This window comes from Hibiscus syriacus, unplaced genomic scaffold (genome assembly GCF_006381635.1).
Source record: "Hibiscus syriacus cultivar Baekdansim isolate YM2019G1 unplaced genomic scaffold, ASM638163v2 tig00111506_pilon, whole genome shotgun sequence".
Taxonomy (NCBI): domain Eukaryota; kingdom Viridiplantae; phylum Streptophyta; class Magnoliopsida; order Malvales; family Malvaceae; genus Hibiscus; species Hibiscus syriacus.
The window spans coordinates 206,281-221,949 of NW_024063109.1; the positions used below are offsets into that span (position 1 = coordinate 206,281).

At 35.6% G+C, this 15,669-nt stretch overlaps 2 protein-coding genes across 2 annotated transcripts in view; both read right to left on the reverse strand.

Moving 5' to 3' along the window:
- LOC120164246 (autophagy-related protein 3) overlaps positions 1-7,962 on the reverse strand; it is a 21,891-nt gene extending 13,929 nt beyond the window's left edge. Inside the window, exon 1 of the mRNA XM_039174001.1 lies at positions 7,945-7,962. The gene's annotated coding sequence lies outside the window, so the exon portion shown is untranslated. The remainder of the gene's footprint in view (positions 1-7,944) is intronic.
- Positions 7,963-14,029: 6,067 nt separating this feature from the next.
- On the reverse strand, positions 14,030-15,388 carry LOC120164296 (transcription factor DUO1-like). The gene is made up of 3 exons (XM_039174055.1): positions 15,161-15,388; positions 14,811-15,060; positions 14,030-14,524 (listed from the first exon to the last, which is right to left on the reverse strand). The coding sequence occupies exons 1-3, from the start codon at positions 15,355-15,357 to the stop codon at positions 14,030-14,032; spliced, it is 942 nt and encodes a 313-aa protein (XP_039029986.1). The 5' UTR covers positions 15,358-15,388.
- Between the last annotated feature and the right edge of the window lie 281 nt (positions 15,389-15,669).

A 15,669-nucleotide genomic window follows, 5' to 3' on the forward strand; every position in this document is an offset into this window, starting at 1 on the left:
TTCCTTTTTTGTGATGGATTTGATGATGATGATATCTAGAATAGAGGTATGGGTCTCACTGATTTTGCAGGATAAAATCCTGTAAAAATCGGGACTTAGGTTATATTTTATTTTGGGGTTTTCAGACTTGGGGTAAATTTGATACACTGTTGATGACATTTGCTTCACTGTGTGACCAGATTGCTGATGACAACCGGCTCGGGATTCACCATCGGCGGCTCAAGCATGGCTGGGAGATGGAAGGCCAAACAGCTGTGGCGGTTGGTTGTCAACGGCGCGGCTCACGCTTCTCTGGGAAGCTGGAACATCGAAGGCGGCGGCGGCTGGATGATGATATGTTCAGGGTTTAAAACCCTAACCTGGGGCGATCTGGGCCGTTCATCATCCTCCAGATCTGACGGTAGATGTTGGAGGCGGCTGGGGAGATAGGGTGAAACCCTAGCAATGTTGGGTCAACTGTTTGGGCCGGTTGTAATGGGCTTTGGCCTGCCAAAATATGTAAAAATATAATATTAATAAAATAATAATATAAATATAAAAATAATAATAATAAATATATAAATAATAATAATAAAAAAGACCCGGACAAAAACGGGTGTCTACAGCTGCCCCTCTTTGTACATTCTTGTGTTAGCAAGAATAGGGCAAAGACGACAATACAACACGTTTTTGGCTGGTTCTCTTTCTTTTGACCTAAAAATTGGATACTTGTTTGTTGGTAGGGGCGACACTGCTCATACGTGATGAAGAGTTCGGGTCGACTAAGGGTGACTCGGTTCCTACGTGATGAAGACATCTGGTCGAAGGATGACACTACTCATACATGATGAAGAGTTCTTGGCCATCTCAAGGTGATAACACGGTTCCTACGTGATGAGGACTACTGGTTATCTAAGGGTGACCCGGTTCCTACGTGATGAGGAAATCTGGTCAGGGGATGACACGGCTCATACGTGATGAAGAGTTCTGGCCATCTAAAGGTGATAACACGGTTCCTACGTGATGAGGACGGCTGGTTATCTATGGTTGACACGGCTCCTACGTGATGAGGAGATCTGGTCTGGGGATGACACGGTTCCTACATGATGAAGACGGCTGGCCATCTTTAGGAGTTATGGTTTCAAGAGAAACCAAATTAAAGATTTGTTTCAAAAGAAACAGACTCAAAGATTTGTTTCAAGAAAAACAAGCTCAAAGATAATGTGTTTCAAAAGCAACTGTCTCGAAAGAGACAAAATTCATTTCAAATGAAACAACTCAAAAGATGACGTTTAAAGGGAATTGTCTCAAGCGAGATAAAATTTGTTTTTAAGGGAAACGTTCTCAAATATCTGTGTTTCATGGGAAACTGTCTCAAATGAGACAAAATTCATTTCAAGGGAAACGATCTCAAAGATGTTTGTTTTGTTTCAAGGGAAACAAATTCAATGATGGTAAATTTTGTTTTCCAAAGAAACAAACGCAAAGATTTTTCTCAAAGAAACTGTCTCGAGAGAAACAAAATTTTGTTTCCAAAGAAAGAGATTCAATGATTTTTTTTTTAAAAAAAAACATTTTCATAAGAGACAAAACTTTGTTTTTCAGAAAATTGTATCTTAGTGAGACAAAATTTTGTTTCCAAAGAAACAGACTCAGATTTTTCTTCAAAAGAAACTGTTTTAAGGGATAAAACCTTGTTTCCAGAGAAACAAACTCAAAGATGATCTTGTTTTAAGAGAAAATGTTTCAAGAGACAAAATTCGTTTGAAGGGACACGACTCAAAGATGTCATTGAAAGGAAACTGTCTCATGCGAGACAAAATTTGTTTTAATAGAAACGATCTCAAAGGTGGGTATTTTCAAAAGAAGTTGTCTCGAGAGACAAAATTTTGTTTCAAAATAAATAAACTCAAAGATTTTTTTTCATAAGAAATTGTCTTTAAGAGATAAAATTTTGTTTCAAAAGAAACAGACTCAAAGATGGATCACATCTTAAGTGAGACCAAATTTGTTTCAAATGAAACAATCTCAAAAGTTAGTTTTTCATTAGAAACTGTCTCAAGAGAGACAACATTTGTTTTTAAAGAAATAGACCCAAAGATGATTTTGTTAAGAGAAACAAACTCAAAGATGAACATATTCAAAGATTTACTTCGAGAGAAACTGTCTCAAGAGAGACAAAAATCATTTTAAGAGAAACAGATTCAAAGATTTTTGTTTCAAAAGAAATTATCTTAAGAGAGACAAAATTTTGTTTCCAAAGAAACAAACTCAAAGATTTTTGTTTCAAAAGAAACAATCTCAAAGATTTTTTTCACAAAATTGTCTCAAGAGAGACAAAACTTTGTTTCAGACTCAAAGATTTTTCACGAAATTGTCTCAAGAGAGACAAAACTTTGTTTCAAAATAAATAGACTCAAAGATTTTTTTCAAAAGAAACAACTCAAAGATTTTTATTCAAAAGTAACAAACTCCAAGATTTTTGTTCAAAAGGAACAAACTCAAAGATTTTTTCAAGAGAAATTGTCTCAAGAGAGACAAAAATCGTTTTAAAAGATTCAAATATTATCGATTTTGTTTATATGGAAATAATCTCAAAGGTGTTTTCAAAAGTGTTTATTTTATTTCAAATGAAACAATTTCAGGATTTGTTAAAAGGGGAAACTGTCTCGTGCGAGACAAATCAGCTTTGAAAATCTCAAGTGATATTAATTTTGCTTTAAGTACAACAACCTTGAAATTTGTATTATGAGAGAAAATGAATGTCTCAAGCGAGACGAAATTTGCTTTATAGCATAGTCTCAAATGAGACCAAAATTTGTTTTTAGAGAAATTGTCTCTAGCGAGACAAAGTTTATTTTTGAGAAAACGATCTCAAGTGAGATCAACTTTGTTTAATGTGTAACAAATTCGAAATTTGGATCTCAAAGGGAAAAGGTCTCAGACGAAATTTGTTTTGAAAGAAACAACAATCTAAGGTGAGATTAATTTTGTTTTAAGTGAATCAAATTCAAAATTTGTATCTCAAAGGAAAAATGTCTCAAGCGAGACGCAATTTGTTTTAAAATTCTCAAAATTTGTGGAAAAATGTATCAAGCGAGACATAATTTGTTTTAAAGAGAAAGTTGTCTCAAGCGAGACAAAATAAACTTTGTTTTTAAGAAAACTATCTCTAGTGAGACGACACTTTATTTTTTTTTAAAGAAAATAATCTCAATAGCTCAAAGTTTGTCTATTGATTCCTGCATGTTGAGGAAACGTCTTCAGAGGATCTGATTGTTGACTTCAGGACGCCAAATCTGTGGATGTCATTATTTCTTCAAGTTAGAGATATCTAGTCATTTCCGAGCTTTGATTTCCTGAGAGATCAAAATGATGCATTTTGAATGCCTAATCTTTAATGTTATGATGTCATGATGAAGTTTGTATTTTATTTTTCTTCAAGAGAGGGAAACTCAAAGTGTATATTGCACATGATGATAAATATTTAATGCAGAGATGCAAACTTATATAACATATATGTATGTGTTGATGTATGTATGTATGCATGTATGTATGTATGTATGTATTGATATATGTTTGTATTGATGTATGTATGTTGATTTGTGAGGGGAATGGTTGTTTGTGCAGTCTTCATTCTATCACTGACTTAGTTTGTCTTCATTTCCACCATGGTGTACTCTTGCACACCTTGACCTGAGATAATTTGTTTCCTTGCCCCAGCAAATTTTGCCCCAAAATAGCTTCTCTTGCCCAACTTCGATTCTGAGCTTCGGAGATATATTTGTTGAATTCCAAGATATTTCCGGAGAGATTATCTTGTTTGAAAATGTTTTTCTTCTTCTCGAATTTTCAAAATTTTGAAAAATATTGCCTCCTTCTAAGTTTCACAATTGAAGCCAATCATAAAACATGAATTCATTGGATATCAAAAGAATCAAATGCTCTTTTAATCATTGATAGTTACAAATCTTTGACAAATATCAAGATCGACAGGTGGGTTTAGAGGTTGGCTACCTAAATTCTAAGATGTGTTTCATCCATTGGTCCTCGTGAAGGTAATGACATACCCCTCTTTCTTGATTTGGCATTTTAATCGGAGGCGAACAAAATGACACAACTAGCATAGTCAATTGCTAAACTCTTTAGAACACTTTTGTTTCAGTTCTCTGAAATCTTCAATTTGTTCAAGCTTCGTAGACTTACCTAGTCAAGGTAGTGCAGAAATATCGGTCTAAAAACGAGAATTCTGAGTGCTTGTGTGAAGTCGACTATAACAGGCGTTCCTCAACTCCCTTAGTCCATATTCACCGAAACTCCTTATTTAGTAAATTTGATTTAATTTGCCATTGTTTGGCTAGCTGAATTCAGCTTTATTGTACATATATTTTATAATTGCCTTTATCAGGCTAGCTGAAGGATTCATGTCGTCACAAAGTCTTCGACTTGACAACCACAGTAGAGCATACACCGGATTGCCAAATACCCGATCAATGTCATGGTTTGAATGTACTCTATTCATAAAGCCAGGGCTTTCGAGTTTCCTCTATTACCAATTGCTTTAGCGGAATAGCTCAGCTTTATTGTATACATATATATGTTTTTGTTTGTTTATTTACGGATTCCATTTCTTAAGCTCGCTGAGGACAACCTGTTATAGTCTCGGTGTTTGTTGAAGGTCAGAAAATCTCATCGTTAGAGTTCAATTCCCAAGCAACTGACCTAAACTAGATTCATCTACTTGACCATTCCATCTGAGAAGATTATGATCATCATTGAACGTCATAAACAGAAATAATAATCAATTAGTTTTGCAATCTCATGTGCTAGTTGCCCCATTTTATCCGCTCCTAACACATACCTGAATGCCAAACCCTTTGATTGACTCTTTATGTGAACAGAAAACTAGCTCGGTCCCTGCAAGAAAATGGTATGTATTCTGGTGTACCTCTGGATTAGGATCAAGGGGTCATTGTTTTGCAGGGTTCAATCTTGTCATTTGTCAAAGATTTACAACCTCAATTATTAAAATGATAATCAAAGAATTCAAGATTAAAATTTGCTCATTGTCATTTTTTCAAAAGGAAGTATTTTATTTACAATGTTCGAACGTCAAGTGACTTACAAAAATTTAAACATAAGAAGAACAAAAGAAAAACAAATTCAAACAAGATGTCATGCATGAGAATGCAACAAAATCTCCTGATGGATGCCCCGACCGACTTCCGATCAGAATGCCCCATTACACATTGAACGTTAATGTCCCTGAATCGATCAGATCTTGGACCTTGCACTTTAATGCCCTACAATTCTCAGTGGTATGCCCTGAGATCCCAATGTGATAGCTGCATATGGCATTAATATCATGGCCTTCAGGATATGGGTCAGTTCTTGGTTTGGATTGAACTGGAATCACCAGGTTGTTCTCAATTAGAGCTGGGAGCAATTCCTCATATGTCATCGGAATTGGATTGATGCATGTCTTTTTACGAAAAACATTATGAGACACGGTCCCCAGATTAGTTAAATCCACTAGACTGACCTCAGCTCTTTCCTCAATGTCAGTATGGCTAGTACCACATATCTGGCCATTCTTGATAGCTCTTTCAATCATTTTTCCACACATGACGATATCAGAGAAACTCTTAGTGGCAACCCCTATCATGTAATCAATATAAGGAGACTGTAATGTATCTATGAATAGAGTGATGAACTCTCTTTCAGTCATTGGTGGATGCACTTGAGATGCGACATCCCTCCATCGTTGAGCATATTGTCGGAAACTCTCATCACTCCTCATCTCCATATTCTGCAACATTATTCGATCAGGGATCATATCAATCATGTGCTTGTATTGGTTCAGAAAGGTACTAGCCAAATCTTTCCAAGAGCGGACTTGAGCACGACTCAGTTGGTTATACCACCTAGAAGCAGGTCCAGTCAGACTATTTTGGAAGCAGTGGATCAACATCCGATCATTTTTAGTGTATCCAATCATCCTTCGAATAAACATCGTGAGATGGACATTAGGGCAACTGGTTCCATCGTAATTTTCAAACTCAGGCATCTTGAATTTGGGCGGGAGCACCAGGTCAGGAACTAGCACTAGTTCTATTGCATCCATCCCGTTGTGAGAGTTTTGTCCTCTCATTCCCTGAAATGTCTCTCTGCACCACTGTTTCAAATTCTCTGGGATCTCGTTCTTGACTCTTCTCGTCGCTTGGTGACTAGGAATCCTGTTGGACGAGATAAGTGGTTGTGAATTAGCCTGTGCCTTCACACATTCAACTGTTTCACGGGTCAAGGAAATTTTCTCTCTGCCTTTTCCTTGGTTAAGCTCAGCCATTTTTGCTACCATTTGGCCAACTATGTCCTTTTGGTTTTGCAAGATACGATCCACGGTGGTCTTTTGCATCTGCTCCATTTTAACCTCCCACTCAGCTTGCATCTTTTGTAAACTCTCTTCTAGCTCTTTCTTCAGTTGCTCGAATTTTGCATCCATTCTCAGTACTGTGTGAATGCAGTTGCACAGTTAGAAGTGTTTCCTTAAAGTTTCCCGCAAGGTATGATTAATGCATGTAACAATGCTTAAATGAATGTTGTGCAAAATGTAATGATGAAAATGCAGATGCAAAAATATTGATCCTAACGACAAATATTTTAGAACAATTTTCACCAGAGATAAAAGTTTTCACATTACAAGACAGTCCAATTTACAAACATGTCTTCGCTTAGATGGTGATCCTAGAATGGATCACTGCTTCATCTCGGATCTTTGGAACAGATGCCCCTTAATGCTCAGTAAAACTAACTTTGTTAATGCCTAGCCGGTACTGAAGCCATTGCGTCGCTCTTTGATGTGTAGCGATGACATGATTGTAAATAAGAATCTACTGCTGGATTACTTCTAGGATCAATGGATCACCATTCCAGTCTCGAATTATGGACGATCTTCGAGCAAATCTCATTTTTGTGTTCTGAGCTTCTTTTTAGCCTTCGGTGCATGTCTGTGTACGTGACTGCTTGATTGAAAACTTTTATCTCTTCTTGTGAAGATTTTCTCATGGATATCCCCTTGCGGATCAACACTTCCCGCATTATGTCATGAAGATGCAATGTAATGCAAAGAAAGATGAAAAATGACACAAACAAATGAGAAAAAATGAGTTAGTAACACAAACAAAATAGAGAAACGAGTTAGTGCAAGCAAGATAATCAATATAGTTAAAATATGTTATCTACAGATAAATATAACACCTACCCGTCATGATATCTACCCGAGCATGCTTTCAATAGATAACAATCCTACCCGGACATGCTTTCTACCCACAATTATCTATTTTCAAGAAATTAGTCCTAACCGCATGATATCTAGTTCGCATGCTTTTATTCGAAAAGAAAATAAATTCTACGAACTTAGCAAAATATAAGGATTTAGAAACGCTCCTCCTTGGTGTACACTTAGTTTGGGTACCTACTGACGGACATAGGTTCGATATAGCTATACCTAGGGTGACCGTTCTACGGTTCACTATATGCATGGTTTTGGCTCTAACTGGAAAAAGGGACTCGAATTGTCCTTGATGTCGGTGCCCCATTGGGCGGCCAAACCCTCTATCCTCACCCATTACAGGTTTCAAACGGAACGAGTTCAATTCGAGGGGATTCATTGCCTTATACCCGTACGAGGAATAAATCCCTACGAAGGTATAAGGTATGTATCCCATGGGTTATTTGCTAAAACTCATACGAAGAATAAATTCTTACGAGAGTAAAGCATTCACCCCGACTAATTTGGATCGAAGCTCGTGTCTAGAGCTTATGTTATGCTAATGCGAGTGATGTGTGTGAGGAGGAACATACCTACATTCGACCCAAAAACAAAACAAGAAAAAAAAATGATAAAATCTTGACAAAGCTGAAAGCCAAAAATAAAATGTTAGTATGACAAAAACGAAGCAATTAAAAATTTCAATAAACGGATCATAAGTTAACTATGTACTCAAACTTATAATTTCCACTAAGACGACAATGTGTAAGCGACCTACAGCTTGACTCTCTAAAAAAAATCTCCTCAGCAGAGTCGCCAAGCTGTCATAACCATTTTTTATAAAAACAATTATTTAATATTATTTTTTAAAAACAATTCTGACTTTAATTTTGGAAAAATTGGTGATTATGGATTAATTAAAATTAAATTGAAAATGAGTCGCCATCGACCTTTAGGTTAGGTAGGTCGAATACCTAAAAACGTCTTTTAAAAACCATTTTAAGAAAAATAGTTTTATAAGACAAAAAATTTGATCTACGTTACCAAAGATTCATTTAAAACAGGTTCGGGAGTCGGTTACGTGTGGGGAAGGATAAACACCCCTACAACGCCCAAAATTGGTACTGTGTCGCTTACACATTGTCGTAATGGTGGAAATTACGAATCGAATATAAAGTTAAAATGTGATCCATTTATTGAAATATAATTAATTTTCTTCGAGTTAATTAATGTTAGGGAAAATTCTTTAATTCGAAAAGAAATATCGAAATTAGCAATCTTCCATCGAAAAAGTTAACTCGACTATTTCTTGTCTTTAAAGAATATTCTCTCATCATTCATTTAAAATGCGAATTGAATATAGAAAAATCGATGTTTACATACAACAAAATAAATTGATTAACTAAAAAATGAATCGAATATAAAATGTAGAATGAAGATCGATAATTTGCATGAAATGAAATAAACTATTATTAAGAGACATTCCTTGCAATGTTCAACTTAAAATGAAATGAATTAATAATTAGCAAAATACAATTGATTTATTTCAAGTTCGCATTTGGTTTGAATGTCATATTGGATTACATCACTTCGATCAAGTGGTGCTTTCCACGCCCATTCTATAAATCGATTTTCTTGAAAATAATCGCAATATTTAAATAAAGAAATACAATGGGAGTCAATATAAATAAAATATACGAAACAAAATATTTAACAAATAAAGTTAAACATATTAATTCACATATGATATAAATAAATACATAACATAAAAATAAGTACATACAAAAGGAATTGACATAAACACAAATCAATATTAAAATTACCAAATAAAATGATTAAAAAGTAAATATTTATAATAACAATGACTAACATGGTAATAACAACTTAAAGAGCTAAAACAACAAAAATAAAAAAATGGATGACTAAAATAGTAATTACATAAACTTAGGGGCTAAAAAAAAGAAAACACAACAACTAAAGGGATGTAAATAGCACAAACATAAACTTAAAGGACTAAAATAAGAAAAACATAAATTTAAAGGACTAAACAGTAATTACGAAACAAACAGAGCCCAAATATAAAACATTAAAATACAAGTACTAGAAACCAAAATAACCCAAAAATATTATTAAGGACTAAAATAAAATGAAAGTAAAACATGCAAGCCATATTAGTATTTAACCCAATATAAAAGCAGTGCCCAAAACACATCAGAATCAAAGTACAGGGATTATAAACATAAATAAAACATGTATTTATTTTATATAGTAAATAATGACTAAAATAATAAAATTAAAAATATTATGCCCAAATTCAAATATCCATAACAATACACAAAACACCAGATCAGTAACCAAAATGAAATAATTACAAACATTGTTCCCAGAATTAAACATTTACAAAAAATAATATAACCATACTAATAGGACTAACAAATAAATATAGAAAAATAAGTGCTTAAAATAGAATAAAGCAAAACATTTCATCATGATTAAACAAAAATATTACAAAGCCCGGGGGACTAAACGTGTAGTTAATCCACACGTTGATAACACGCATGCCCTGACCCCTCTAAACGACGTCGTTTTGAACAGTGCCAAAACGGCACCGTTCTGACCCGAGTACTTAAGCCCAAAATGAGGCTTCAACTCTCATCTCCCTCATTTGCCTCTCTTCGAAAAACAGAGGGGAGTTAGAGAGTTTTAAACTCTCTCAACTCCCCCAACGGAGAAAGAAAAAAACCCTCACCGCCGGTGGCGCCTCACGGCGGAGCACGGCTGCCCACGGTGACCGGAGAGATAAAATCACCAAAAGCTTCCTCTCTCCACCCTCAACTCGAAACCTGAACACGTTTTACCCTATAAACACCCTTAGAGCCTCATATCTAAAAGGGTTACCTCTCGAAACGACGAAACGCCGGCGACCCGTAGGCTTCTCGACGAGTTCTGACCAAGGTAAGGACCCTTTCACTCTATTTTTTTTAGTTGTTGGTTCGAATGGGTATTTTTCTTTTCTTTTTTTTTCTCTCTTTTCTGGAAAAACCGAATGAATCCCCCTCTTTTTCGTTCTCCCTTTATTTCCTTTTTTGTGATGGATTTGATGATGATGATATCTAGAATAGAGGTATGGGTCTCACTGATTTTGCAGGATAAAATCCCGTAAAAATTGGGACTTAGGTTATATTTTATTTTGGGGTTTTCAGACTTGGGGTAAGTTTGATACACTGTTGATGACATTTGCTTCACTGTGTGACCAGATTGCTGATGACGACCGGCTCGGGATTCACCATCGGCGGCTCAAGCATGGCTGGGAGATGGAAGGCCAAACAGCTGTGGCGGTTGGTTGTCAACGGCGCGGCTCACGCTTCTCTGGGAAGCTGGAACATCGAAGGCGGCGGCGGCTGGATGATGATATGTTCAGGGTTTAAAACCCTAACCTGGGGCGATCTGGGCCGTTCATCATCCTCCAGATCTGACGGTAGATGTTGGAGGCGGCTGGGGAGATAGGGTGAAACCCTAGCAATGTTGGGTCAACTGTTTGGGCCGGTTGTAATGGCTTTGGCCTGCCAAAATATGTAAAAATATAATATTAATAAAATAATAATATAAATATAAAAATAATAATAATAAAAAAGACCCGGACAAAAACGGGTGTCTACATATATAATTTTAGGTGATTAAAATATATGACGATTTAAATTTTTAACAGTGATTCTTTTCACTCGCCTTCTTCAATCTATTCCTTACTGAATTTCACATGAACTTGTCAAAGACCCCACTAACAGTCCTTTGAATTTCACATGCATGTATACTTTATTTTTCTTTTTCATACTTGAGCAACCTACTTATCAATTACATTTTGTTTATTTCAAAGGGTCACCTCTTTTGTTGAACACCGCACATTAAAAATCTAGTGGTTGGATTAAACAAAATCGGCCAATGGAAATCTTACCAATGTGATAGAATCTGCAACATTATGTCAAACTGCTTTCAAAACCAGACATGGAAAGCAAACACGTGGTTGTGTTACGAAGGAAGAGGACAGTTGATCTGATGCAATATAAACAGTGCTTAATGAATCCTCCGTTTTGTTTAAGTTGTTAATCATCATTTGAAGAAGGTATTAAGGGAGAGGACATGACCAAAGCAAGAACGGGGATATGCTTTTTTCTTGGTTACTGTTAATTACGATGGAACACACATGAGGCCACATGCCTGTGGGGTCCTTGTAAGCAATCTGATTCCAGATTTACTATTAGCTAGCGACTCAACTAGGCAGGAAAAATATCCCATTTTTCTAATTTTCTTTTCTTTAACTTTTCTCTCAAATTACAACCTGTATTGAGATAGAAAGATGGAGACCAGATGATTCGAGTTTGCTCATATTTTCCTCTCTAACAATCGATCCTTTGGCTGTTTGGGGTTATGTTTTTTTCAACTGGTATGCATGTTAAATAAATAATCATCTATTAAAAATATGAATCGAGTAATATAGATATAAAAAACGTGATATGTTTATGTTGCTACCTTCATCTTTGTGTCTTGTCTGCTCTTCTTTCTACAATATTTGGGGTTGTAAATTGACCAACAATCATTTGTCTAGTATCTCAAGGCTGTAAAATTTGACTAATCACACAGAGAAATCTTGTAGGGGACCCTTTGTCTTCATTGTGCACTTTAATTTCTTCACACAATCTAGAAGCAATGATGAACATTCCGATGAGATATATAGCAGCCCCCGTTAAGGGCACCTGGACCACCAATGAAAACATTTTAACACCAACATAGAGTTGTTCCTATAATTGTTTTAAGGAGTCCAGACTCCAGGGCCTTACCCCCATCAAGCTAATTTTTTTTCATCACTCACTAGTGCAAACGCAAATACACTGCATGTACGACGAGTGAGTTTATTTCTTGTCTAATTGCACCATCAATTATGAACTACCATAGCTTTTTAGAACTACCATCAATAATGGACAGATCATCGTTTAACCACAGGCAACTGTGTCTCTACGTTCAATTTAAGATGGGTGAAGTGTTTACTGCTTCCACAAACCCATTGTTCTTATCAACGATTATATATTTTCGTATCTGTGTTAAGAAAATTTATTCAAATAATTTTATAAAATTTAAATGGTTAACATTTTCTAATACTATCACGCCTAACATCTAGGCCAACCCATATCTAACCGTCCACAGAATTTTCGGCAAAACTCGAATAGTTTCTAATTCTGCAATATGAGAAGAAAGTTGTATTCTGACACGAGAGGGGATTTTTAAATGATGCAATTAAAAGGACAAACTAAGCTGCAATATTTGTCGGATATAATGTAAGTTCCTGCCCCTGCATTGTCCAATCCAAACCACCCTAATCGATGTTTTCTTGTATAATGTGCATTAACAAACTAGTTAAATCAAGTTAATTTGTTTTGCATACTAATTATTATAGATATTTCAACAAATAATCTAAAGATTCTCTCAAATCTTCAGTATAGCTGGAAGTTTACTGCAAACAGAGGTGGATTCACATGCAGATGATCTGGTTGCTTCTTCCTTTCTTAATTCATAATAAATAATTTCCCCTTTTGTTGCTTTTTTCTTCTTCTGGTTACTTGGTGGAAAAGATAATTCATAATTTCCGCAAAAGAAATTGATATTATTTTTCTTGTTTGTCTTTAGAAAAGATAGTCTCACACACTTCTTTTATTGACACAATTATCAAATAAACTAAAGTAAACCGCCATGGCTGTAACGTAGCTTCATCCATGGAGGTTTATTCAGGCTTTCATAATTAAAGACGGGCGGAAAGTAAACCAAAGTAGGGCTATCCATGTCCGCCATCCAGTCTTCGCCTGCATAGAATTTTATTCAGGCACCTGACAAAAGAAGGAATATATTTCTTTTTCAAATTGAAAAGCAAAGGAAATATCAATACTGAAATTAAAAAATATGTGAAAATGGGTCATAATTATCAAAGCTTTAGAGTTGGCTCTGCCTAAAGAGATTCCAATCAATATACAATCAATCACGTGTTTCAGAACATACATGAATACTTCTAAAAATATAACAAGTAAAAGCTAAAGGCAGAATGGTGCGTTTAGCTAAGAGGTGACCAACAGTCTTTCAAACGTGTTTGACCAACTTTTGTCTTAAAAGGAATATTATTTTATGTCGAAATTTTAGATTCTAACAGTTATGTTTGTAGAGTTAATACCTCAGGTAATTCTAAAAAACAAAAGATAATCTATTTATTTCATACCTCTTAGATAAAGTCATTTATTCTTATATTTTTGTTGTAGTCATTAAATTATTTTTTGATAAAATTATATCTAAAGTTATATTTTTTTTATTTTAATTACTTTTACAACATAGAGAATGATCAAGTAGATTGAGTCAATACATGTTTGGATGCTGAGAAAATAAGAAAAACAATAATCTTCAACATTTTCTTTCAACATAAGATCACTTTATAAATTCCAAGTCAACTTAAATCTAAAATTAAAATAATATATAAAACTAAAACTAAATTGATCCAATTTAAATAGACTGGGCCACGACCCGCCAAACTCACATTTGTCTAAAAGTACTGATCATCTTCCTGCGTTATCTAGAGTCTAAAAATGCCAATTTTATTTCTATTCATGTACCAAACACTTGATATGTCATTGACTATACACATTAGCACACGAATGAAACATCAAATAAAATACAAGGAACAAGTCAACATTGTAACTAAAGAAACGTTAAACAAAAGTCAAATTTACTTTGCCCTAGCTAGGATTACTCTGATGGGCTCTGCAGCGGCTCCATCTGATCAAACATGTCAGCTGGGAAATCATCGAAGAATGCATCTGGGGTCATTGGGTTCTCAATTTCTTCTTTTGAACCAAACCCACTACTTGTCACTGCTTCAGCAAATGTCTGCTCCATGTTCAAATTTCCACTGTCAACATCCATAGGACCAAACACTTGAGAAAAGTAAGGGTCCTCGAATTTAGCCAAAAGGTCCTGGCTTTCTAGTGGTAATGTGAGGCACGGTAGGGGCTGCGGCATGTGTGGGAAGAAAACCTGAGATTGAGCCTCGGCATATAGGATTTTCCTTCGAGACATAAGCTCAAGCTCAGCCATGTTTGCATCGGTATACAACTTTGGATTCACAAGTTCCTGGAATTGCTCCAGTTTTATAGTCGTCTGAGAGTTATCAAGGTAAGATGGTGAGCAAGATTGTCCCTTGGAGTATGATAATTCCTCCATTGATGAGCTCAACTTCGGAGCCTTGAATTTGACCCAAAAAAACAACATAACCATCACACACACACCATAAAAAAGGATTAAACATTTTATCTAAACCACTCAAGATTCGCTCTTGTTACAGAATAAACTATGATGAATTGACGACACTCTTTAGTGTAAGTGAACAGAATTTTCCTAATAAATATTATTCTTTGAGTCAATTAATCAAATGCATTGTGTGGAATATTATAATTAGAAAATGAAAAAAGTGATTAAGATAGATAGCCCCAGAAACCACTGGAAATTGAAGAGATCGGAATAGGTTTACCTCCATAACAGGAACATCATGAAAGCCAGGGATTTGCATTTTTACTTTGAGTGATCTGGAGGAGGAAGAAGAGGTTGTCCCTGAATTCTGCAAAATCCTAGCCAGTCTCTTCTGCCTACTGCTCCAAAAATTCTTCACGTCATTGTCAGTCCTCCCGGGCAAATACGTAGCAATTTTAGCCCATTTGTTCCCAAACTGTGCCTGCAACTCTATCACCACCCTCTCTTCCTCTTCCGTAAACTTACACCCACTACGAAGATTCAAACAAAGAAAAGGAGAAAAAAGAAAGAAATGCATGTAAATTACAAACAAGTAGTAGAAAATGGAAGTAACAGAGTAGTAGGGTTTACTTCTTCAAGTTGGGTCTAAGTTTGTTAACCCAACGAAGACGACAAGATTTGCCAGTTCGTTGCAAAAGGCCTTTGGATCGAATGGAGCTCCAGTCTCGGGGGCCGTATTTCTTGACATGGTTGATTAGTACATGGTCTTCCTCGGCCTTCCATGGCCCTTTCCTTATCTGACTCGTCTCTACTCGCTCCCCTTCCATTGCCCAAATGAAACTACACGAGGGAAAGGCGCCTTCTCTTCTCTGTTTGAAGGATTTTGGATAATGAATTTGGTCTGATATATACTTATTTTTAATCTGAAAATCTTCTTATAAATTGGACTCTTCTTATCTTTGGTTTTTTCTCTTTCTTTCGGTTAAGACGGTTACTGCCACTATCCTCCGCCAATCTCCCCACGTTCCCAATTTCCTTTTTCTCTCGTTCAAACATTGTACCTAATTTACATTTATACCCTCCGCCCCTTCACATTTTTCATCATCATCGAAGCTTGAAAGCCTGTAATTAAACCTGCT

Bases quoted from the DNA above. Each gene is read 5' to 3' on its own strand.
- LOC120164296 (XM_039174055.1), bottom strand. From the start codon at position 15,357: ATGGAAGGGGAGCGAGTAGAGACGAGTCAGATAAGGAAAGGGCCATGG. The intron at 15,061-15,160 runs GTAAACCCTACT...GAATCTTCGTAG, and splicing joins CTTAGACCCAACTTGAAGAA to TGGGTGTAAGTTTACGGAAG. The intron at 14,525-14,810 runs GTAAACCTATTC...GTCAAATTCAAG, and splicing joins ATGATGTTCCTGTTATGGAG to GCTCCGAAGTTGAGCTCATC.